This window comes from Artibeus jamaicensis, unplaced genomic scaffold (genome assembly GCF_021234435.1).
Source record: "Artibeus jamaicensis isolate MK-2021 breed Jamaican fruit bat unplaced genomic scaffold, CSHL_Jam_final contig_518, whole genome shotgun sequence".
Lineage (NCBI taxonomy): Eukaryota > Metazoa > Chordata > Mammalia > Chiroptera > Phyllostomidae > Artibeus > Artibeus jamaicensis.
Genome location: NW_026521870.1, coordinates 1,722,185 through 1,749,219, shown reverse-complemented (window position 1 = coordinate 1,749,219; position 27,035 = coordinate 1,722,185). Strand labels below are relative to the sequence as shown.

Sequence of the window (27,035 nt, the reverse complement as noted above, 5' to 3'; positions counted from 1 at the left end):
TCATCCCTGTGTTTGTTTCTATGTATTAGGTAGAGTTGCTTTGATCCCATTTACTGGTAGTGTGGCCTACTACAGGAGGTGTCCTATAGGGTCCACTGGCACAGCCTCCTCTATCACCCAAGCTGGGTAATTGAGGTGAACCCTTCATGTGGGCTGAGTACACCCTTTTCTTTTAGTTGAGTTTTGGTTGCTGTCAGCCGATCATCCAAGCCAGTCAGGTGCAAAGATTGTCTGTGACCATTTACCAACAATCTCTGCCCTGCATGGAGAATCAGCTGTGCATGGGCAGGGTGGTGGTACTCTGACATGGTCTGTAGCTGTCCACTGGGTGCATTGGCCCTTGGGTTTCCCAGGGGTACAGGCCAAAGTCAGCCCCAATCTGTGTTTTGCTCAGGACCACTCTGCCTGAGCTATAAAGCAATCTGAGATGGCTGCTACTTGTGTTGGGCTTGGAGATTCCAAGCTGTGAATATAGGCTGACTGCTGCTAGCTCTGGGCCTGGGGCTCACTGAGGGCAGCTGTTGCTTGTTTGAAAGGATTTAGGAAGTTGTGAAGCATGAGCCAAGACCAGCTATTTATATGGAAAAGCAGCTTGGGTAGGCCTGGAAGTTGGTTGGGGCGGAGTCTCTGGGAATCTCCAAGGTGGGTCAAACAGTATTAGGTAGGGTGATGGAGTAACAGATATGGCACCAGCTGGCCGGCTGGCTCTGTGGCTCTGTTGGGGGAGGGTTTAGAAAAGGTACAATGGCCTCTGCTTGTTTTGATGCCAGACACTGCAGTTCCTTCTGGAATGCCATTGATGCCTTTCAAGCTTCTACTCAAGTGCTAGAGCTCTGAAGGATTGTGTCTGAGTAGGTGATTTCATGTTGGGTTCTTTAAGAGGAACTACTTGGGATCCAGAAATTTCTTCCACCAACTCAATCTTCACTGGTTTTTGCAGTCAGAAGTTGTAGGGATTTACCTTCCTGGCACCGGAACCCTGGGTTGGAGGGCCTAGTTGGGGACAGACTCCTTGCTCCCAAGATATCCCTCCCAAATTTTTATCTACCACAGGTGGATGTGGGACCATCCTGTTCTACATTGTCGCACAGTCTGGATGGATGCGGTTTCTTTATTCCATAGTTGTCAGACTTCCCTTCAACTCAATTTATGAGAGTTCTGAACCATGATTGTTCTATATTTTAGTCATCATTTTGAAGTGGTTGCGCCAAGATATGAGCCATGTCTGCCTATGCTGCCATCTTGATCCACAGTCTTTACTTCTGCCTGGTCCTTTTTGATGGTTTCTGTCTTTTTTTAATACAGTTGACTATCCTTATAATCATTACTCTAAACTCTATGTCTGATAAATTACTTGCCTCCATTTCATTTAGTTCTTCTTCTGGCAGGTTCTATTGTTCTTTCAGTTGGGGTCTGTTTCTTTTCACATTTTGTCTGCCTTTTCATATTTGTTTCTATGTGTTAGGTTGATCCACAAAGAGTCTGATTCAGCCCTTTGTCAGGCACTACGTGTGACTGGCTCTGGTCTACCTGTTGGAGCTATCAGTAATCCACATCTTCTGGCTCCCTTTGCTGGCCTTGGTATTGCAGAAAAAGCCAAGCTGCACTCAAAGGCTGGCTTGTACCAGCACCAGGTGTGGAGGAAGGTCAGCTAAAGTCTCAGGCTCCCAGAGCTCTGCCTTTGCTGTTAGATTAATCACTGAATCAGCCTCCAGTTGTACTCAGCAGCCTGGTTTAAGCTCCATTGGTGGGATGAGAAGGATTCCTGCAGGTGGTGCTATTGCTTCCTCCTAGGCTGATGCTACTTGGAGGGCTGTGCTCTGCCCAAGAAAGATGGCTTCTTCAGTATGGGGAATGACTCAGCACAGTGATCCTGGTGGCTGACCCTTTAGCTTTTTCCCCAGAGCCTCAAACCTCAGTCTTTCTTCATGTGTTTCTAGTCCACTCTTCCCTTCTGCTCCTGGAGCCCAGGGTAAGTGACTTCAAGTGAAATTTTGTATGTTGGCCCTTTAACAGGCCCTCTGCATCTCTAGGTGTCTCTCCCTGTCAGGCAGAAGTCCTGCTGCTTTTCACAAACAAGTTATTGGGGGCCCTCTCCAGGTCTGGTGCTCTAGGCCGGGAAGCCCAGCTTAGAGTTTAGACCCCACACTTCTCAGGGGTGCCCCCCCAGGCTGATGAAATGTCCCTCTAGCACTTCAGCTGCCACCTGTCAGAGCCCAGCCAGCCCTCTCATGCCTCCACACTCTCTACCAGTCTCGTTGTGGTGATCTGACTTCCTCTATAAGTCACTGTTATAAGACTTCTCTCCAGCTTGCGTTCAGTTGGTTTTTCAGGATTACTTTTCTATAACTTAGCTGTCATTCCAGTTTGGTCCTGGGAGGAGATTAATGTAGCTTCCACCTACTTCACTGCCATCTTGTAGAATCTGGATTCTACTCATATTTGCTCTGCAATCTGTGGCAATCTATAAGGAATAGCTTTAATATTTAAAACTAATGTAATTTAATTTCTGTAGATAAGTCAGTGGGTATGAAAACAAGCGCAAATTGCTGTCTACCTAACTCAGCTTACCCCAGGTAAAGTCAAAACATGTTGTGCATCTGCGAGGAAATGATTATCTCAAGGAAAACTATGTGCAGGACTGGACAGGTGAGAGCACTGTCGGGGAGGCCAAGCACTCTGTAGTGATGGTGTATCTTGTAATTCAGTCTTAAGGCTTTAATAAGTACTTGCTAACATTCTGTATCTTATTTGTCCCCAAGTTACTCAAAACAGAACACAAAAATATTGAAAAAAATTAAGTTGAAAGTGTTTAATCCCAAAACTATGATTCTAAGGGAATCTTTCCAGAATATTACCTACTTCCTGAAAATCATTACTGGGTTTTATATCATACACATTCTTGGGTTAGTACTGTGTAGGATTTGCACACAAGATAAATTCATGAAATAAAACAGAGGGGAGATTTTTAATCATGCTCTTGACATATTAGTGAAGACATTCTCAAAGTATGGTCTCAGAACTGCTAATCTGCACTAGGATAACAAGCCGTATGACAGTGTCTGACTTTCATCCTGGCATGGATTAATAACTTATTTGTAATAATATATTAAAGCCAGATGTCATTGAATTAGGGTCTTATGGGGCATGGTATCATTCCTTCCACTTACTTTGTGAAATTTTGCTTGTTTTGTTTCTTTAAGAACAGAAAGGGAAGGCTAGGAACATGGAGACTCTGGATCCTCTCAGGGGAACCAGAGGCAGGAATTCATTTACGTTGCAGAAGCAGGCAACCTGAGCCAGCAGTAAATGTGTTAATTTACTGGCAAAGTCATGTTCAAGCCTTGCCCCCTGCTATTTGACTCTGGAAGGTGGCACCTGGTTAGGTCACATCACTGCCATGTGGCATGGGAGGTTTGCTTCCTATGTCACCCTGTGAACTATATATAATTTGATACCCTAGGAGAGCAATTACAGCATCGTAACCTAGGGGATGCTGTTCTGGGGTTTTCTGAATTAAGAGAGTTTTCATTAACTGAGAACCTGCTATGTTCCAGGTAGTCCACACACATACTGTCCACAGTTGACTTCCAGGAAGGTAATCTAACCCCATTTACATTGAGGAAAATGAATCAGAGAAACTCAGTTACTTGGTTGAGGTCTCATAGGTAAATAGCAAAGCAAAGATTTGAATCTTGGTCTACCTAAGCCTGCTGTATTTTAGTATTAATCTGATTATATTCTGTCTTAACAATAGAAGCATTAGAGAATTCCAGAAAAGTCAGTATATGTAGTTTCTCTGTAATAGATTGGGTGGAATTTCCCTGATATTTTTACCATGAGTAGTGCTTCATTCTGAAGAATGTGTGAAGAAATTGACATCAACATAAAATTAAAGACTTCCATAGCTAGACTACACTGCCACTTAAGAAGAGATAGCTTATTAGGAAATTTCTTTCTTACTGCTTTTCTTTTCTTGGGCCATTCTCTCCCTCTGCACCTATTTCCACCTTTGTCTTTTTTTTCCATAATATTTTTGTCTCTTTCTCTCTTGGCAAAAATACAAACAATTTTAATGCTTTATTTTCTTCAGTTATTGTCCAAACACAACCTTCCTGATATGCCTCATAAATACATTCCCTTTGCTTCAAAAATACCTATATCTTTTACTGGAAAACAATATAAATGAAATTTAATGACATACACAGCACATGTAACAGAGGCTCATGAACTAGTAGACAATTCAAGTTCCTCCACATGTTAATGACTACATAAGTTAGAGGCTACAGTTTTTAGATTTAAAAATGTAGATAAAATGAAGAGTACTTTTGTCTTTTAATATAATCAATATAAACCACTTTCCCTATGGTTGATGTAAATCCATTGACTACTTTTAACATTTTGGCATATTGTTCATCCCTATAAGTTTTAAGGCAAAGATTTTATCTATTAAATGCCCTTTGGTGCTTCCTGGCACAGAGCCATGTTCAGACTGGTGATAATAATTGAGCTGCTTTCGTTGCTCTTGCAAAGCAATAATCTTAAACAACCTTTTAAAATAAAATTACATCAATGTTACAAATCATGTCTAGAATTTAAGTATGACAATCTGAATATAGTTCATTGTAATCTTCCATAACCCATTCTATAAAGAGGTAATAAATGTCAAATGCTAAGAATAATTGTTCTGCAATATTCAGCTCTGGCTCCCTGCCAGACTGTAGTAATGCTTTTGATTGTGCGCCACGTTAGACACTATGTAGCATCAAACAATGCCTAAAACATGCCACCAAGAGCGAAACTAGCAGTGATATTAATGAATAAGAGTTGTCATCTAAATGCTTGGTGTGCTCAAGACAGCAGGTTCACGCATTGTTTCATTTACTCCTCACAATCTTAAAAGAAGTATTATTATTATCCTTATTTTATAAATGAAGAAACTAAGGTGTAGAGAAGTTGTTTCCCTTTTGAGGTCACACAGGCTGTCCACAAGCAGTCTTCAAGCCATTGACCACCATGAAACATGATCTCTTCCTTCAAGATTCTGGATGCATCTATTAATCAAGGAGAATTTGTACCCTGGCCGGGTGGCTCAGTTAATTGGAGTGTTGTCCCATTCACCAAAAGATTATGGTTCAATGCTCAGTCAGGGCACATACCCAGGTTGTGGTGTGGATCCTGGGTCAGGGCTCATAAGGGAGGCAACCAATCAATGTTTCTTTTTCACATCATTGGTTTCTCTCTCTTTCTCTCTCTCTCTCTCTCTCTGTGCCCCTTCTTCTCTCTCTCCCTTCCTCTCTTGAAAACCAGTAAACATATCCTCAGGTGAGGATTAAAAAAAAGAATTTTAAAGCAGTTGAACCCTTCTCAGGCTCTGCACAGCATACCATGCATGTGATCCGACACAGGGAACCTGAACACAGATTCCGCTCCCTCAGGAGTGGTGACTTCCCTGACAGACGATGAGTCAGATGGCGTGTGTAGGGTACCTAATAGATGCCAATTTGACCACACAGACCTCAAAGATCACTATTTTTGTCTTAAACATCTGACAGTAAGAAAAAGAAATAATAGCTTTATTCACTGGGAGCCAGGCACTTTGCCAACAAAAGTTAGTCTTTCAAAGGAAATAAATGTGAAATTAATTGAAAGGCATATTTATGCCATATTGAGGTAAGTAGATTTGCCAAAAATACATGAAAGGAGTTTTAAAACTTCTTTGTAGCTTTGCATTTACCAGAATAGTTTACCATTTATAAGGATTCATTTTTACCTCTAAGATTAGGACTGCAGAGAATTATGCCAATAAATCGCTCCCAGCAGCCTCTGAAGTCAATTTCTGTGCTGGCTTGAAAATAATTTAAAAAAATTTTTTTTTGCAACAAACAGGCCCATCTATGTTTCTTTACCTACTACTTTAAAGCGTTCAGAGTAGTTCTGACATTGCTGACAGCCAAGAAAGCCTACTAAATGGGGAATTATGTGGAAAAAAATTTGCCAGTTTCCTCCACACAATCAGTAAAGCTTGTCAGGAGTAATAATCAAGTAAATTAAATATGGCATTTGTTGAGTGTTTACCAAGAATTTCAGGCAGCAGCAAATAACAATGTGGTACCTGGTTTAGAAATGTCACAGTGACCAAATTTGTTCCTGGCCTGGAGAAATTAGTGTCTGTGTAATCTTTATCAAAGCAAACATACTATACATCAATAGTTTCAAGTATCATGCAAGCTTAAAGTTAGAGAACTAAAGAATTGTTTTTACTCATCAATACAATAAAATTTTCCCCTATTTTTCTAAGCCATGCTCGTAAAGGCTTTGGTTTGCGATTCCTGGTATTACTTGGTCCTATTTTTACCCAGAGCCACTGCTAACAATGCCAAAGTTGGTTCCACAATTTTTGTGCCTTTCCAGCATCCACAGGTCTGCCACATTGCTTATGCTGGGTTTCAGGCTGTTCTCACCAACCCTTTTTTCTACCCATTTATTTGTGGTTAACCCACTTTAGCTTGTCCTACAGTAGTCACATATCCAGCCCAGCAGATGTGGGTTCAGTAAGCAAGTCCTGATAAAAAAGGCTGCTTTCCAGAACCTCAGAGAAAGAGGCTGACTCTGGTGACGAGACCTACAGCCTTAAATGGCACTATAGTGCCTTCGTGAGGACTTGGGCTTTATTCATAGATGGAAAGCAATTGAAGCATTCTGCCATCTGCAGGGTGGGAGGACTTCTGGAGAAATGACAGAAATGACATGATCTCACTTATGTTTTAACAGGATCACATGGGTCTAGGACACTATTGGGATAACTTAGACAAGAGGTGACAGTGGCTCGGACCAAGGTGGGAGCAGGGGAAGAAGTGAGAAGAGGTGGAATTCTGGGTTTTAAAATAAGGCTCTGTTCTTCTTTGATAAGCCTTCTAAGATGATGACAGAGCCGTTCTCAATAGCTATTTCAAATGCTAAGAGCCAAGAAATTATTTCTACTGTCTCTTCTCAATTGTCTCTGTGGTTTTCAATTATTACATCTCCATCTCCTTGTTTACGTGCAGTGCCCAAAAGAGAATACAGCTCTCCAAATAAGGTGTTGCTGATCCTAAGGGGAGGATTACCTCAGTGTTGCAACATGATAATAAGTTTTTCTTAAACTCTTTCACTTTTCAGTATGGTGGGAGACACATGTCTAGGTCAAATGGAACAATGTCTTATCAGAGGACAGAAATAAGATCACTTCAAATTTTCAAAGTGTTACCGAACAGAGGTCCAAGGCAGGGGGCAATATTTGGCCCATCCAGGGACTTGAAAAACTGTTAGTGAACACACACACAGGTTCATTATGTCCACCGCCAGAGGAAAAATGTCTCTCAATGCCAGAGATTTGTGAAAAGAAAAGGAAAGTTTTATTTAAAGCTATACACACTTAAAGTAGTGACCCAATGTCCCCATTAAAATATCAAAGTTTTTTTGGATACCCACAGACATCCACAGCAATTCCTTCTCCCCCTGCCCTAATTTGGGGAACCATAACTCAGGAAAAAAAGTAGGCATCCATGTTATAGGCTGCTGGCACCGTCAGGTGTGTCACCATCCAGGCAGGATCTCCAATTAATCCAAAGCCATGTGGCACCCTCTCATGGCCTAATGGCAAAAAGTTCTTTCACCCTTCTTCCAGGCAAAGTCTCTCCTGCTTCCCAGGCTATGTGGCCAAAGAGAGCACCCCAAAGCCACGTGACCCTCTTCTACCAAAGCTGTGGGGGTCCCCACTCTGGCCAAAACTGCATGGTTCTCCTTCTCTCCACCAAAGCTGCGAAGAGCAGGGGATGGCTACTCTGGCCAAAAGCCTAGTGGAGATTCTCTGCTAAAGCCGCACAGTGGTTCTCCCTACTAAAGCTGTGGGGGTTCCCGCTCTGCCAGAAGTTGCGTGGCTCTCTCTCTGGTGAAGTTGCATGGTGAACTCTCCCTTCTTACCTGGCTGCGGGGACTGGGGAGCCTGCCTTCTGCCAGAAGCCTGTGGCTTTTTCCCCTATGGCTGCTGAGTCTGGGTTTAAATCTCCTGACCAATCTTTCTCTGTAGCCCCATTTCCGACTCCTCCCACAATCGGCTACACTTGCCGGCACTCCCATATCCTTCCAGCTTTACTGGGCTGCCATTGTGAGTCTGGGCAGGTGTGGCCCCATAACATCTCCAAGCCAGTCATCTCCAAGCTCTCACACAGGTGCTGTCACCTGGGAGACCTGCCCCCCAGTTACATCTTGGGTGCAAGTCACTTCCATCCCCCTGGCTCAAAGCATAGCCACAGCTATTTAACATATCTATGAAACCAATGAAAGGTTATAGCTATGTTAAATGACCATGCCAGAGGTTAGCTGCAAAGCCATTGCTGTACAAAACAGCTCTCAATGGCCCTGCTCCATTTGTCCCTTCCCCTAACTCACACCTGTGGGGGAAAGGGGTGAGGGCATCTTAAGATTTCTTGGACACCTTGAGTACCGGACCCCATTCCAAATCCCTTTTTGAGCCCCCACCTCTTGGCTGCATCCTGTTACAAAAGCACTTTTATTACAAGAGGCTTCAATATTCCTGAATCATTAAACTTAACATTTAATGAGCTCCTATTACCATGAGTTAGTTTTCTATTGCTGCCTAACTATCCTACAACTTAATGGCTTAAAAACAACACACTTTATTATCTCATAGTTTGTGTGGGTCAGAAAATCAGACATGGTTTGGCTGGTCCTCTACTCCAGCATCTCTCACAAGCCTGCAATCAAGGTGTTGACCAGGACTCAGGGTTGAGGGCTATGGTCTCATTTGAAGGCTGAACTGGAAAAGGATCCCCTTCCAAGCTGATATGGCTGTTGGCAGAATTTGATTCCTTAAGCGTTATTGGACTCGGGGCCTGAGTTTCTTGCCAGCTATTGGCCAGAAGCCACCTTTAGTGCTTGTCACCCGGGCCTCTGCAACATAGCAATTTACATCATCAGAGCCAGCAAAAGAGTCTGCTAGCAAAAGGAAAGTCACAATTTCTTGTAAAAGAAAATGTGGAGGGGATATCCATTACATTTACTGCATTCTATTGTTAGAAGCAAAGCCCATACTCAAGGGGAAGGGTTTGCACAAGGACGTGAATATCAGTAGAGAAGATCATTAGATGGCATTTTAAAAGGTGTCTTCCACATACCACTTATTTACAATATGTTGTACATTGTTCTAAGCCTCCTTCATGAAGTTCCCATGGTGAGGAGGGGCACAAATTTTTATGAATCGGTAAAATGTACACTATGCCTGTTGTTGACAGCTACCACTGAGACAAAGCAGGGAATTGTGGTGTGACGATGATGATGATTACCCGCTTGAAAGCAGGGAGATGTTATCTTAAATACAGAGCCAGAAAGGTTTCATGGTCACCCCAAAATATTGATTCCACCCCAGATGCTCCACTACCCCCATTTCACCCTACATGCCGAACTCCGGGATTCTAATCAGGTGGAACAGCATAAAGGAAACAAGGGTACCATGAGAGGCAGAACACAGTGGTCAGAAGCATAGGTTCAGGGCAAGCGTGTTTATGTTTAATTCCTAGGAGTGTGACTGTAAGCAAGTTCTGCCTCGCTTTTTTCATCTGTAAAATGAGGATAATAATGGTACTTAGCTATAGGGTTCTCGGCAAGTTAATACTTGTTAGAGTACTTAGAACAGTTCCTGCATATCAATACAAAGATAGGTAAGATCCCATCAAGAAGAGAAAGCAAATTTAACAGGAAAATGAATATAAAGCAAGGAACTGCTAATCCCATCTCATTAAAGACCATGGATTCTGAGATATTAAAAATTAGAAAAAAAATAAGCCCGAGTCTCTTTGAAAGTAAATATACCATGAATTAAGAAATCATAAATAACACAGGGCTTTTTAATATTTGGGAGAATTTATCATCAATTCAGTAATTCTGTACCAAAAGGGGCATTTGGGTTAATGGATATCATTTTCCATAAATTTATTTTACTCGAACCAGTTGAAAGCATTTCTACTAATTCAGAAAGCTTTTGGGCCGTGCTATTCCTAGGCCTCAATGAATCTGGACATTTCACTTGTTTCTTCTAATTTCCTTTTGTGGGATATTTGTTTCTCGTCACAGGCTTCACTTGCTTTATTTGTAATGGAATAAAATCTTTTCAGAATATTCCACTAAGGATTAAGAGAAAGTGAGAGTATTATGCCAAAATATAAAATAAACACACTTCCTATTTTTAAAAGCATGGTTTAAAGACAAACATAAATAGTAGGAGGTAAATGAGGTGAGCCTCGATCCCCTATTGTGGAAAGTCCCCTGGACTCCTGTTCAGAGGTGTTTTCAGCAGCAGCAGTGGCAGCAGCCTCGGTGCTGTGGTTGTGTTGTTTTTGAGGAATCGGGTTACTGTTGTCCCCTGGGAAGAGTCGAGGAGTGATGGAATATGAACTAAATCACAGGGATTCAGAGAATAAGTGTGTGATGAGAAGCAGAGGCAACACACTGGGGTGGCTCTTTCTTGAATTTTAGCACCCAAGGAAAGGAGAAATAAGGTAACAGCTTGAGGCTCACCAAGGTCAAGAGCTTTTGGTTGTTTTCTTTTTTAAATGGTATATATTTATCTTTAGAAGGGAAGGAGAGAGGGAGAGAAATATCAGTGTATGATTGCTTCTGGTGCATCCCCTGCTGGGAACTGGCCCCTGCTAGAAACTGGCCTGCAACCCAGGCATGTGCCCTGACTGGGAATCGAACCATGATTTTTTGGTTCACAGGCCCGCGCTCAATTCACTGAGCTACACCAGCCAGGGCATGGTGTTTTTTGTTGTTGTTTGTTTTTTATGAGGAGAAACCTGAGTTTCTTTCTTGGCCTCAGGAGAGGCATAAAACAAAGATGCATCAAAGAGGCAAAAATTAATAGCGAAAACTCCAAGTGGGTATGAAGGGAATGGGAGGGGACACAAATAAAAGGTTTGATTTGCTTTATTCCTCTTCAGCTTTCTTTTTTTAAAAGCCTCCTTGGTGATTCTAATGGACAGGCAGGAGTGAGCCCACTGCCTCACCTGATGACTGAGCCAACTGAGCTGCGTTGCCTGCTGCTCTCCTTGGGTCCTCGAAGCTGCCTAATGGAAGCTCAGCAATGAGTTGCTCCTCCAAGCGTCCCCAGGCTTTGGTGGAATTTAGCACATGCTAAGGCTTGTTTATACCAGTGTGCTTTGGCTTTTGATATCCTTTTCCCTTTAAAAGCTAACGCTTCAATCACACAGGTGTAGTAAGAGTTCTAAGGGCAAAAGAGGCCAAGAGGAGTTGATAATCTGAATATTAATTTTTCCAGAGTTGAAGAAAGTTCCTAACAACATCCCTCCAGATATCGTTAAACTTGACTTGTCATACAATAAAATCAACCAACTTCGACCCAAGGAGTTTGAGGATGTTCATAAGCTAAAGAAATTAAACCTTAGTAGCAATGGCATTGAATTCATCGATCCTGGTAAGTTCCACAGAATAGCCCTTTAAACTGGTGACAGGTGTTCTCTTATCTTTTTCCCTTATGGCAATATTTATAGTCAATACAATTAAGTAAAAAAAACTAAATAATAAAATGTTTAAATTTAAATTAAATGTTATGAATTTAGATCTTGTTAATTAGCACTTGTTTAGATTAAATTAGAACTTGTTTAGCACTCAAAAAATATTTGCCAAGTTGCTATTTTATGAAGCATATAATACTATGTTACTAAGCAACAGTTCTTTAACTGGCCTTAGTAAAAATGTTTTATAGAATACAATATAAAAATGTGAATGTATGGCTAGTGGTCATAAAATTCTAAACATGTAGTAATTTTTAAAGGAAAATTCAGATTTGGCATTTTCTTTGCTATTCATTAAGTTCTAACTTGTTTAAAGTATGATTTCAACAACTTACTTAAAGTAAATTTGAAATAATCTGCTAAGCACCAAGTTTATAAATTAAGATAAAATGTGCTCAAACCAGAGCCAATCACATTTTATCTAATCCTAGATGAAGATCAGTTCTTTTTCTATCCTTCAAATCTCTTCTCCATTTTCTAAGCAGTTTCTTGCAAAAAAGAAGAGTGGTAAATTATACATGGGATTTAGAAGAACTGAGAATTATTGTAATGTTAATCAGATTTGTAGTACATATAATGTGTGCCTTCACAGTGCTACTTCAATTTGAAAAGTCTTATTTATAAAAAGGATTATTAATACTATTAATAATGCAATGTTAATGTCATAAACATTTTGAGCACAATTGTTTCTTCTGCTTTTCTTAATGGTAACTATATCATTAATAGAACATTAAGATTTTAACATTGCGGAAGTAAAATGTGAAAATAAATGTTCTAGTGCTACATAGGCATATTTACTATTAATAACATTGTTTTAAAATATTAAGAAATCATAATTTAAAAAATGTTCTGAGGGACCAGCGGTATGTTGTGCTTATACCTTAGTCTGTACACATAGTGTAAACTTGACAGTATCTTTCAACTTTGAGGTAGAAGCAATTTTCATCTAACAGCAAATAAGACTACTACAGAGTCACTCTTCTCCCACCGAGAATAGTCGTCACACCAGTGTGCGGCTCAGCCAGGCCACAGGGAGAATCTGGAGGTGGGGCCCCGTTTTTGCTCCATGAAAACCAAAGACTCTCTAGACAAGCAAGCACTCTGTGTCGCAGGCTCCTCAGCAAGTGCCTGATTTCCTTCGACCTTAGCTACTCGTCCAAAGGGTCTGTGCAAACAAGCTTTAGAGGTGTCTCTAAAAGAGACTGTAGTGTTAGTGGCCTAAGTTAAATTTATTAAAGTAGTGAATAATAGTGAAAACAATGTTTAACTAAAATAAAACCACATTATGTAAAGAAAACTAAAGAAGAATAAGAGAAGACAATGCAGAGAGACAGATAATAGTACAAAATGGTTTTGTTTTACTTCTAGTGTTACTCTCCCCCCATCAGTGATGAAATTCCCATAGTTGTGAGGACTCCTTTTCCATCCTTGGTACCTCCTGAGGGCCTTTTGATGTTGTTGACCCAAGGTGTTTTCCTAGCAGACACACAATGTAGACTGTTAACAGCAATAGTATTCTTTTTCTCCAGTGTTCGGTTCAGTCCCAGGAAAATATTTTCTACATTAACAGATGTATATTAAATGCCTTCCAAATGCCAACCACTTTTCTTGGTTTATCTTCTGGAATAAAGAAGTATCTTGGCGCTTTAGTAAAAATGACTCAAAGAAGTTTTAAAATAAAAGACCTTTTTTATTTTGGAGCTTTGAGATGAAACACTGCCAAAGTGGGTTCACTGACAACTCGTGCTGGTAGATACACAAATGCAGTAAGATCTGCCAGTCTTTAAAAGGTGTGAATAACAGTCTCATAAAATCCCAGATATCATTGCAAAAAAAGGGAAAGATGACACCATACTAAGGGTTTTACTTCCTTTAAGAAACATGAAAACTAGATTTTCAAAGTGCCTAGCTACATACAGTGCTTTCAAAATAAAATGTAGCAATGTTTACATGTGCTCTCAATCTGAAAAGCTGACTTGTTTAAAGAAAAGTAAATTGTTGAGATCACTGACTCACAAATGTTAGCAAATGGGGGGTGCAGGATCTCAGAACTGCCTTACAAGAGCTGGCCTTTTGCTCCTCTCCACAGCCTGCCCTGCCCCACCCACTACCCCAATTATTTGCTTTGTACCAAAACAGAATTCTTTTTATGGGGAATTATGGGTTTTGTCTGAGAACAAATGATATAAAAATGCTTGATGGTATTGGTATGAGAACATGTTTTCCAAATTCAAAATAAGGACACTTTATGCTCTAACAACAGTATTTTAAAACAGCAATGAGAAACTATTTGAAATGGAAATAAAATATTTGAAATTAGGATTGACCTATAAATTCCAGGGTATCTGGGCAATCCACATCAACTAAAATAGAGATAATCTAGGTTCAGATTTCTTTACTCTTTAAAAAAGCTTTTGTTGTTTTATTTTGTGTCATGTATTTGATATTTGTTTTAATTATCCACCCTAGTAAAATTAAATACATATGGATTCAGAGCTGATAACTACCATAGTTTGCCAAACACAACCAGATGTTTTCAAAATGTTGATAAAATTGTTTTGGTTTTGGACTGTACAGGAATATAATTCCCTTTGGAAAAGGCTATTTTCTATATATTTTCAGAGTATACTAATATCCCAGGGATCTGTCAAATCATCCCCAGATACATTTCCATTATTATGTCCTTGTATTTGAAATATTTTCATAGTTCATGCCTTTTTTATGGCATCTTTCCAGTAAGTATAAAAGAATCCACAAGAGCCCAAAATATGTGTTTTAGAAAGCTAACTTAAAGCTGATTTTGCATATAAAATATTATGTTCTAGTCAATTTAATAATCAAGGGGAAAGTTTTGTTTGAGTAAAAACATATTTTAGAACTTCTCATTTAGATGCATGTACTGTTAGGGAAATATAATTAAAGCCAAAATTTTCTCCCAAAACAGAAATCCTCTCCACAAGGATAATAGAGAAAGAAAATACATTTATTATTGGATAAGCATTACACCAGAATGCACAGCACAAGCAACCTGCTAAAAGATTGCAAAGACAGAGAAAGATCTCACATTTATGTATCCAGGCAGACACAACACAATGCACACGTTTTCAGGGTAAATGATATCTAGCCCTTAAGTAAGAGGATTTGAATGCACCATTTGTCACACACAGTTCACCCTAACTTTACTTGGCAATTGAGGTGACCAACTGTGTTAGTGAACTAGCTTTGTCAACAGGAAAACAAACTTTTACCTTTATGACAAGAGGTAGTTTTGCAACTTGGATCAAGGTTCCTACCCTCCTACAGAAACTGGGAGGTAGGGGTACTCTTTCTTGATGATTATATTTCAATGAGAGGGCTCCCAAGTCCTTGAGAAAGACATTTCTGGCTCATAAAGCTGACAAAAGACAGGTCTTTTAAAGGATATATATACATTTCAAAGAGAGTACAAAGTACATACAAGTTTTCTAAAGTAAGTGTTCTGAGAAAAAGGAGGGGAGGAAATTTTTTCTTTTCAACACAGTAAATTAAATCTCTTATTTCAAATTTATATTTGTCCTTATAAACATCATAGAGTTGCATTTAACCCAATTACTCATTTGGTTTATTAAATATTTTGTGTTTCTAGCTGCTTTTTTAGGACTCACAAATTTAGAAGAGTTAGATTTATCAAACAACAGTCTGCAAAACTTTGACTATGGAGTATTTGAAGACTTGTATTTTCTGAAACTCCTGTGGCTCAGAGATAACCCTTGGAGATGTGACTACAACATCCACTACCTCTACTACTGGTTAAAGCACCATTACAACGTCCACTACAATGGCCTGGAATGCAAAACGCCTGAAGAATACAAAGGGTGGTCTGTAGGAAAATATGTTAGGAGTTACTATGAAGAATGCCCCAAAGACAAATTACCGGCATACCCTGAAACATTCGACCAGGATACAGAAGATGATGAATGGGAAAAAATACATAGGGATTACACAACAAAGAAGCAAAGTGTAAGAATCACTCTAGTGGGATAGTGGGATAATTTAGAAATTCTTATAGTTGCAACTCGTTATATTTGCTACACTGGTGTCAGAAAACTGTATGTTTACATTTTGATTTACTGTGTTGCCTATTTATGTAGGGTTATCCAACTAAATGAAGGTTTCTTTAATTATTTTTATTATTATAGTAATTACAAAAATACTCGCATCTTGTTTGCCTGACTATCTGCAGAACAGCCTTGGTGATGAACCTGTAGTAGTAGCCTGCAGAAGTTGGGTCCTAATGATGGCATTCAAATTTCATAATGTCCTGTATAACTGTTTTTACTGCTTTTGAAAATTATTTTTAAAATGTTCATTTTTACATGCCTTTTGATAGCTGCATCGACATACCGAAACATGATCAAAATGAAAAGATACAAATGTTTAGTAATAATAAAATGTCATTCTCTCCCCTGAGTCTCACGCCCACTTTTTTCAGCAAGTCAGCTTATGCATTGAATAAATTTCCATGTCTGAATCTCGTGCATTCCATAATGTGGTCATAGTAAATCCAAGTTCTCAACTACTTTTCACTGATTCTTGCAAAATGGTCAAGCTAGACCTCAAGGATGATTGTCACAAGCAATAAGTAGAGACTCAGAATATTGGAGTCTAGTCAGAAAATGGGACTTCGAGAAGGAGTTGTGATGGTATGAATCATGAGCCCTGAAGAGGTATGAGTACTAGTGAACATGAAGACAGAACTGGTTTTGCAACAGCATTCAGACTAGGAAGCCATTAGTTAGGAGGAAAGGGCCTGAGCCCTTTCTGCTAAACTGATATTTTAAGGAGTATAAAACAGAGGATGAAATTAGGATTCAGGGACATTATTTGGGATGAAGCTGAAACAGAAAAAGGAGGTCATGTCAAAGGAAATGAGGGAGGGGCTCGTACCTAAGAGAAGCCCTATCGTTTGGATTAGCCGGTTAAAATGACCTCACCCAGGGAAACAGATCTCCAACAAGAGAAGAGTACCTGCAAACTGACCCCATCAGTTGGCGTTTTGATAGGCAGATGTACTATTAGAAAGAAAAATAAAATGAAAGACATATATACATATCCCTGAAAGTCCCACTTTTTCTTTTTATACAGATTTCTTACACAAAGGTAAATACATTTCTATTTCATATATCAAGGTATTCCTAAAAAGTTTATCAACTGGTTTTATTTGATACTTTCATGAATTCCCAAAGCACAAAAAATGGTATAGGACAAATGGTAACAAACATTTCCTAAGCACCTGCTAGATGCAAGACACTGTCTTAAGAGCGTCACACATTCTAATTCATAAAAGATTTGTCTGAAGGAGGTAGTATTACCTGTCTTTTCTAATGATGAACCCAAGGCTTACGGTTTAGGTAACATGAGCAAAGTTGCAGTGCTGACAGGTGGCAGAGCACAGACTCAGACTCAGTTAAGCCCTTTCTGCTGTTCAGGGCTACAGAGTGCTCTTCATTATTTTTTTTATTATAGTTTACATTTAATATGACTTCGTATTTGTTTCCGCTGTACAGTACAGTGGTTAAATACTTATAAACGTCACAAAGTGCTCCCCCTGATATTTTCAGTACCTACCTGGCACCATGCAGTTATTACAATATTATACTATATTCCCTATGCTGTACTTCACATTCCTGTACTATTTTGTAACTACCAATTTGTACCTCTTAATCCCATCACTTTTTGCACTGAGTTCCTCAACCTCCCTCCCCACTGGCAACCATCAGTCTGTTCTTTGTACCTATGAGTGTGTTTCTGTTCTGTTTGTTCATTTACCTTGTTCTTTAGGTTCCACATGTAAGTAAAATCATGTGGTATTTGTCTTTCTCTGATTTATTTCACTTAGCATAATACCCTTTAGGTTATACCCATCCATACAGTCACAAATGGCAAGATTTCATTCTGTTTTGTGGCCACGTAATTCTCCATTGTATATATGTACCACTATGTATTTTTAATCCACTTGTCTATTGATGGACAGTGGGGTTGCATCCATATCTTGGCAATTATAAATAATGCTGCAATTAACATAGGGGTGCACATATCTTTTCAAATTAGTGTTTTGGGTTTCTTCAGATACATACCCAGAAGTGGAATCTCTGGGTCATAGGGCAGTTCCATATTTAATTTTCTGATTCCCCTCCTTACTCTTTCCTATGGTGGCTGCACCAATCTATAATCCTCCAACAGTGCACAAGGTTTTTGCTTTCCTCCACATACTCACCAGCACTTGCTGTTTGTTGATTTGTTTATGATGGCCATTCTGACAGGTATGTGGTAATATCTCATTGTGTTTTTAATTTGCATTTCCCTAATGGTTGGGACAGTTCAGCATCTTTTCATATGTCTGTGGGCCATCTATATGTCCCCTCTGGAGAAGTGTATACTCAGGTCCTGTGCCCATTTTTAAATAGGATTGTTTGGTATTTTTTGGTGTTGAATTGTATGAGTCCTTTATAAATAGTTGATATTAACTACTTATCAGATGTATCAATGGTGGATATCTTCATTCAGTAGGTTGTTTTTTGGTTTTGTTGTTGTACAAAAATTTTTTGGTTTGACAGTCCCTTTTATTATTTTTTTTTGTTTCTCTTGTCTGAGGAGGTATATCAAGAATATATATTGTGTAGAGCACTCTTGACTATGCTGTTATGCATCAGATTTTGAGAACCAGATCCCAAGAGAGAAGAATATGTACCTAAAAACACCAATGAAGTCACTTGGCAAGAAAGAGTTTTTGCCGCAAATCATTTCAATCTGTATTAAAAGGTCCATTTGCTTGTTTTAGAGCTTGGCCTCAGGGGCAGCGTTCAGGATTGGCACACACTTAGGGCCCACAAAGCTGCTCTCAGGGAGAGCAGCTTGGTACATGCCATCTTTGCACCTCCCATCCGTCTTGCTACATACAGCTTACTGGTACTCAGAAAAGAGCTCCTACACTTCTCTGAAGCCCTATTTTTGCAACAGCTGTCCAGTGGACACCTCCATATTGCCTGACTCTGGTGCCCAGTGGGGCTTACATTTCTGGTCCCACAACTGTATTTATTCGAATACTTGAAAGATGCAGCCTGAGGGTCTAACTCCCAATCAGCCTGAATCTAGGTTCTGACTGAGAGCCTCCCTTTGGGACACTGACAAGTCCTGGCACACCCTCGGCTACTGGGAGGTATTACAAATATAATAGGCTGCTTGGACAATCCCAAAGGTTTGAGAGACAACAAAGAGATCAGAAAGGGTTAAACAACAAGATTCATTTCCTACACAAAGCCACTCCTTCAAGACTGGGAGAGATGGTTGTTGCATTTAATGCATAGAGACAAACAGAGAGAGTCAAACAAAATAAAGAAACAAAGGAATATGTTCCAAATGGGGGAAAAAAGCAACGATATAAAACCTCAGGGATAAAACCTCAGTGAAATGGAGATAAGTAATTTACCTCAAAAAGAATTCAAAGTAATAGTCATAAACATGCTCACTGAACTCAGGGAAAAGTGATGAACACACTGCAAACTTCAACAAAGAGATAAAGAATATAAGACAGTACCAAACTTAAGTCACACAGCTGAAGAATACCAAATTGAACAGAAAAATACACTAAAGAATTTTAAAGCAGACTAGATGCAGCAAAAGAAAGCATCACTGAACTCTTAAGGCAAGGCAGTGGTGCTTACCCAATAAGAGCAGCAACAATTAAAAAGAATGGAAATAAGTGAAGATAGCTAAGTGAGTTATGGAACAATACCAAACACAGTGATAATTCACATTATAAGATTTCCAGGAAGAGAAGAGGGAGAAAGGGGCAAAAAAATCTATTTGAAGAAATAATTACTGAAAAATTCCCCAACCTGGAAAAGGACATCGACATCCAGATCCAGGAAGCTCAGAGAGTTCAAAGGAAATGAAAGCAAAGAGATTCACCCCAAAATACATTATGATTAAAATGTCAACTGTTAAAGATGAGTAGAAAATCTTAAAAGGTGCAAGAGAAAAACAGTTTGTTAAGTACAAAGGAACTCTTATGAGATTATGAGCAGATATTTAAGTAGAAACTTTGTAGGCCCCAGGGAGTAACACGGTATATTCAAAATGCTGAAACAAACAACTTCCAACCAAGAATATGCTACCCAGCCAAGTTATCATTCAAAATTGAGGAGGGGATAGTTTTCCAGGCTAAAGGAGTAAAAGCTAAAGGTAAAGTAAAAGCTAAAGGAGTTTAATCATCACAAAACCAGCCTTACCCAAAACATTAAAGGGACTGCCCTTTTTGAAGGAAAAAAAGGCACTAAATAGTAACAAGGGGAGGGTTTCAAGATGGTGGCATAGGAAGGCTTTGAACACACCTTCTCCCATAAACACATCAAATCTATACCTACAGATAGAGTGATTGCCCCTGAAGAATTACTGACAACTGACTGAGAACTGTACCACACACAAAATAAGAGAGAGACCACATAGAAACAGACAGGAGAGATGGAGTTGGAGACACAGTAATTTGGGAATCCCACCTTCAACACACAGATCTATATATAGTAAGGAGGAATCACTGAGGGGCCTGTGCCAACTTGCTCATCCTGAGGCATAGAGAAAAAACTGGTTTAAAGGCACCTAGAAGGCAAGGGAAGGAAATCCATTTACTAACCCCAGGACACCTGCTAAATGATAGGGGCACTGCAGGAACTCTCTCCAGTGTTGCCATTTGTTACACTTCCCCACGTCTTGGTCAATCAAGCAGGAGCACAATCCAGGCATTCTAGCCAGCCAGCCAAGGCTGCCCCAATGTACCCCAAGACCCAAGCCTACACCAGCTCCATGGTTTGTCCCCAGGACTCCCCTTGGCTTGCACCTGTTCTAGCTACAGCTTATACCCAGGCCTTCCCATAGACCACAGGTGTCAAACACAAGGCCCGTGACCCTCAACCTTGTTTCTTCCTGGCAGCAATGCTGAGCTCCTTGCCCCTATTTAAGGGGTAGTTACATTTATATAGTCCTAAAGTTACATTTGGCCCTTTGAAGGCAACCACGAGGCTGATATGTCCCCTGGTGAAAATGAGTTTGACCCCCCTGACATAGACCATGCCCCCTTCAACTATAACTCTGAGCCTTACTGTGGCTTGCCCCTGGGACTCCCTGTGGTCCACACCCACTTCAGCTAAAGCTCTACACCCCAGTGAAGCTTGCTTCCAGGACTTCTCATGGCCCACGTATGCTCAATCTACAGCTCCAGCTGGCCTGCCAAGGTGGCTCCAGAGCACTTTGCTCCTAGAACGTTCCATGGCCTGCACACACTCCTACAGCCTGCCAAGATGGATCCAGTTCAGCTTGCCCCTGGCTCTTCTTGCAGCCCAATCTCTGTCCACCTGCAGCTCCAGGTGGTCTATAAAAGACCCCTGGCACATGGAGCCTATAAAGGAGAAGCTCCTACACAAGGCCACTCCTTCAAGACTGGGAATGGTTGCTGTCTTGCCAAATTCATAGAAAGAAAAACAGCCAAAATAAGGAGATAAACATGTTCCAAATAAAAGAATAAGCTCCAAATTAAAGAATAGGACAGAACCCCAGACAAGAACTAAATGAAATGGAGGTAAGTAATTACATGCCAAAGAGTTCAAGCAATGGTCTAAAGGCACTCAAGGAATATGGGGAAAATAAATGAACTTAGTGAGAACTTCAATAAAGAGATAGAAAATATAAAAAATTCATAACTGAAAAATACAATAACTAAAATGAAAATAATACAGTACATGGAATCAACAACTGATGCAGAACAAGTCAGTGAGGTGGAAGACAAGGTAGTGGACCTCATCCGATTGGAACAGCAAAGAAAATTAATAATGAGGTTAGATTAAGGGACCTCTGGGGTAACAGCAAGCACACCAACATTCACAGAAAGGAAAGAAAGAGAAAAAAAACCTATTTGAAAAAATAATGGCTGAAAACTTCCCTAACTTGGTAAGGAAATAGACACACAAGTCCAGGAAGCAGAGGGAGACCCAAACAAGAAAAATCCAAAGAGGTTCACACCAGACCTTAGTTAAAATGCCAAAGTTTGAAGACAAAGACAGAATGTTAAAAACAGCAGGAGAAAAGAAGCCAATTACACACAAGAGATCCTCCATAAAACTTATCAGCTGCTTTTTCAGCAGAAACTTTGTAGAACAGAAAGGAGTGACATAATATATTCCCAGTAATGAAAGGGTGAAACCCCAAATCAAGGCTTCTGTAAGCAGAAAAGAAAAGACAAAATATAGGAAATATAGGAAAAATATGTAGGAAAGAAAAAAATAGCACTAATAAAGGCAAACAATAAAAAATAGTAGATCAAACAATTATAAAGCTGTTATGAAGGTTAAAACACAAATGTAGTAATAATGTGTGTAACTGCAGTAATAAATTAAGGGTTAAAATTATGTGACACAATGTGGAAACTGTATAAACATAGGGTTGTAAGTAAGAAGTGTAGTGTTGTAGAATGTGTCCAAACATAAATGACTGTAAATTTTAAAATTGCAATAAAGATAGCTTCTTATACAGGGTTTGGCACAAATAATACCCCTTTCTATTACAAAATTTTTATTACAAAATCATAAGCATGTAATTCTGTAAAGCAATATCACACTCAAGCACTTTAGGTGACATTTTAGGTGAAATGTTCAAATTAAAACTATAAATCATTACACCCATATTATTGCCCTACCAACCACACTCAAGCAGGCATTACTCCTGCTGGACCATGTATAATCCCACGGTACCCACAAAGCAAAAACCTATAATAGATACATAAAGAAAAAAGAATCCAAACAAATCACTTAAAAAGTGATAAATGTAAAAGATTGGAGAGCAAGAAAGAAGAAAGGAACTACAAAATCAACCAGAAAATAATTAATAAAATGACAATAACATACTTATTCATTATAACTTTAAATGCTCCAATCAAAATACACAGGATGAAAAAGGGGTTTAAGGGGAATAAATGTTAATGGGAAGAATACAATAAAAAAAGACACAGACATAGGATGGGTGAATGGATAAAAAAATGCAAGGCCCAGGCATACGCTACCTACATGAGACTGACTGCAGATTGAAGGACATTCACAGACTGAAAGCAAAAAGTTGGAAAAATATATTTCATGGAAATGGAAATGAAAAGAAGGCTAGGGTAGCACTACTTATATGAGATAAAATAGATTTTAAAGCAAAGGCTTTAACTAAAGACAAAAAAGGGAAATTTATAATGATAAAAGGATAAATCCAATAAGATGATATACTTGTGAACATTTACTCATCCAATGTAGGAGTATCTAAATACATAAAACAAACATTAACATACATAAAGGGAGGGATAAATATTATAACAATATGAGGGAACTTTAACACTACACTTACATAAATGAATAGATTACCCAGAAAAAATGAACAAGGAAACAGTGGCATTATATTGGGTGGACTTAATAGGTATTTACAGAACATTACTTCCCAAACAGCAGAATACACATTCTTTTCCAGTGTACATAAAATATTTTCCAGGATAGACCATGTTGGGCCACAAAACAAGTCTCAGTAAATTAAAGAAGATTGAAATTATATCCAGGACCTTCTCTGATCACAATGATATGAAACTAGAAATAAATTCCAAAACCAGAAGTAGAAAAACATAAACACATGGATACTAAACAGCACGCCACTTAACAGAAAGGAGTTAACAAAGAAATCAAAGAAGAAATCAGAAAGTATCTTGAGACAAATTGAAAATGAAAACACAATGATGTAAAATCTTTCGGGTGTAGCAAAAACAGGGAGTCACAGTGGTCCAGGCTCACCTCCAGAAATAAGAAAAATCTTAATCGATATAAACTTATATAACTAAAAGAACTATAAAAAGGACAATAAAGCCCAAAGTGAGAAAAGGGAAGAAAATAATAAAGATCAGAATGAAAATAAATGAATCAGAGACCAAAGAACAATAAATCAATGAAACCAAGAGCTGGTTCTTTGAAAAGATAAACAAAATACATAAACATTTAGCCAGACTCATCAAGAATAAAAGAGAGGGCACAAATAAATATAATTGGAATTGAAAGAGAAAAAGTGACAACAAACACACAAAATTACAAATGATTGTAAGAGAATAGTTTCAACAATTATACACCAACAAATTGGACAATCTAGAAGAAATGGATAAATTTCTAGAAACATAATCTTTCAAGACTGAATCAGGAAGAAACAGAAAAATATTAATAAACCTATTAATAGAACAAAACTGAATGAGTAATCAAAATATCCCCATAAACAAAGTCCAGGACCAGACAGCTTCACTGGTGAATACTAACAGACATTGAAGGAAGATTTAGTACCTCTCCTCAAACTGTTCCAAAACTAATTGAAGAGGAGGGAAAAATTCTAAATTCATTTTGCAAGGCCAGAATTACCCTGATACCAAAGCCAGATAAGAATGCCACAAGAGAAGGATGCCAAAATTATTGGCCAATACTTCTGATGAACATAAAGGTAGAAATCCTCAACAAAGTATTAGCAAACAGAATTCACCTATACACTAAAAGGACCATATACCCTGATAAATGAGACCTATTCCTAGGATGCAAAGATAGTTCAACACCCACAAATCAGTCAATAAGAAATGCTACATTAGTAAAATAAAGGGTAAAAAGTTATATGATCAAACTCAATAGATACAGGAAAAAAGCATTTGACAAAGTCCAACATCGAGTTATGATTTCATAATGGTTTTAATATTTTTTATTGTTGTTCAAGTACAGTTGTCTCCATTTTCACAGTTGTCTCTAGTTGTATTTTGCTTGTTTGTTTGTTTTGTTGATTAGGTTTCACTTATAGCTGACATCATATGGTATTTCTCTTCTACCACTCTCAACAAAGTGGGTATAGAGAGAACATACATCAACATAATAAAGGCCATATATGGCAAACCCACAGCTAACCTCATATACAATGTTGAAAAGCTGAAAGCTTTTTCTCAAAGATCAAGAACATGACACAGATGTCCACTTGTACCCTTTTATTCAACCATAGTATTGAAACTCCTAGTCAGAGCAATTAGGCAGGTAGAAGAAATAAAAGGCATACAAATTGGAAAAGAAATAGTAAAACTGTTATTGGTTGTAGATGGGAAGATATTACATATAGAAAACCCTAAAGATTCCACCAGAAAACTGTTGGAACTAATAAATGAATTCAGTCAAGTTGCAGAATACAAAATCAATATGCAAAAATCTGTCACGTTTTACACTAATAGCAAACTACCAAAAAGATAAATTGAGAAACTAATCTTATTTACAATTGTGTCAAAAAGATTAAAATATCTGGGAATAAATATGACCAATAAACTGAATACCTGTACATAAAGACAACAGACCTTGATGAAATAAACTGAAGAAGACAAAAATAAATGAAAAGATATTATATGCTCATGGATTATAAGAATCAATATTGTTAAAATGTCCATACTACCCAAAGAAATATACAGGTTCAGTGCAGTCCTTGTTTAAATTCCAATGGCAGTTTTCACAGAAGTAGAACAAACAATATGAAAATTTGTATAGAACCACAAGAGACTCTGAAAGCCAAAGCAATCTTGAGAAAGAACAAAGCTGGAAATATCAAGCTCCCTAATTAAAAATATATTACAAAGCTGTAGTAATCAAAGCCACATGGCATTGGCATAAAAACAAACAGATTAATGAAACATAATAGAGAGACCAGAAATAAACCATGCACACATGGTTAATTAATTTATGAAAAAGAAGCCAAGAATAGTCAGTGGGGAAAAGGAGAGTCTCTCCAATAAATGGTGCTGGGAAACCTAGACAGCCACATGAGAAAGAATTGCACTGGACCACTGTCTTATACCATACACAATAATTACTTCAGATATGGATTAAAGACTTGAATGTAAGACCTGAAACCATAAAACTATTAGAAGAAAACGTAGGTAGTAAGCTTCTTGACACAGGACTGAATGATCATTTTTTAAATCAGCTACCAAAAGTAAAAAGAAACAAAAGCAAAAATAAACAAGTGGGACTATATCAAAGTAAAAAATTTCTGCACAGCAAAGGAAACCATCAACAAAAATGATAAGGCAACCTATTGAATAGAGAAAATCTTTTGCAAATCATATGTCTGATAAGGGGCTAATATGCAAAATATATAAAGAACTCATAAAATTCAATAGCAGAACAATTAAAAGGGGGGCAAAAGATCTGAATATATTTTCCAAAGAAAACATACAGATGGACAACATATACATGAGATATTCAGTATAGCTAATCATCAAAAAGATTCAAATTAAAATGAGGTATAACCTCACACCTGATAGACTTGTTATTAGTTTTTATTTAAAGAAATAGCAAGTGTTGTTAAGGATGTGAATAAAAGAGAACACTTGTGCATTGTTGGTGGGAATCTAAATTGGCGCATCCACTATGCAAAACAGTATGGGGGTTCCTTGAAAAATCAAAAATAGAACTACCATATGGTTCAGGAATCTATTTCTGGGTATACATCCAAAGAAACAAAAACACTAATTTGACAAGGTATAGTCAGCCCCATGTTCATTGTCTCATTATTTACAATAGCCATGATATGGAAACAATTTAAGTGTCCATCAATTGATGAGTGGATAAAAAGTATGTGATGTATAAACAAACACAGACACACACACAATGAAATATTACTGAGCCATAAAAAGAGAAGGAAATCTTGCCATTTGAAACAACTGGAATGGACCTTGAGGGCATTATGCTAAGTACAGTAAGTCAGACAGAGAAAAACAAATACCCTACATTTCATTTTTATGTAGAATCTGAAAAAAAATCAATCACAAAAACCAGGCTCATAAATACAGAAGACAGGTTGGAGGTGGCCAGAGCTGGGAGGTAGGAGAAATGGGTGAAGGTGGGTAAAATGTACAAACTTCCAGTTATAATGTAACAGGATGCAGCCAAGAGGGGGATCCCAAAAAGGGATTTGGAATGAGGTCCGGAACTCAAGGTGTTTAGGAAATATTAAGATGTCCTCAACCCTTCCCCCCACAGGTGTGAGTTAGGGGAAGGGACAAATGGAGCAGGGCCATTGAAAGCTGTTTTGTACAGCGACGGCTTTGCGGCTAACCTCTGGCATGGTCATTTAACATATCTATAACCTTTAACTGGTTTCATAGCTATGTTAAATAGCTGTGGCCATGCTCTGAGCCAGGGGGACGGAAGTGACTTCCACCCAAGATGTAACTGGGGGCTGGTCCCCTGAGTTATAGCGCTTGTGTGAGAGCTTGGAGATGATTGGTTCCACAACATGGGGCCACACCTGCCCAGACTCACAGTGGCAGCCCAGTAAAGCTGGAAGGATGCGGGAGTGCTGGCAGGTGTAGCTGACTGT

General features: G+C 38.7%; 2 protein-coding genes across 2 annotated transcripts in view; one reads left to right on the top strand and one right to left on the bottom strand.

Moving 5' to 3' along the window:
* Positions 1 to 15,997, top strand: part of LRRC17 (leucine rich repeat containing 17) — a 41,413-nt gene extending 25,416 nt beyond the window's left edge. Inside the window, exons 3-4 of the mRNA XM_037125877.2 lie at positions 11,339 to 11,494; positions 15,220 to 15,997. Coding sequence (XP_036981772.2) covers positions 11,339 to 11,494; positions 15,220 to 15,617 — 554 coding nt within the window. The 3' untranslated portion in view covers positions 15,618 to 15,997. The remainder of the gene's footprint in view (positions 1 to 11,338; positions 11,495 to 15,219) is intronic.
* The window catches only part of FBXL13 (F-box and leucine rich repeat protein 13), a 284,235-nt gene that overhangs the window by 152,865 nt on the left and 104,335 nt on the right, over positions 1 to 27,035 (bottom strand). The window lies entirely within an intron of this gene.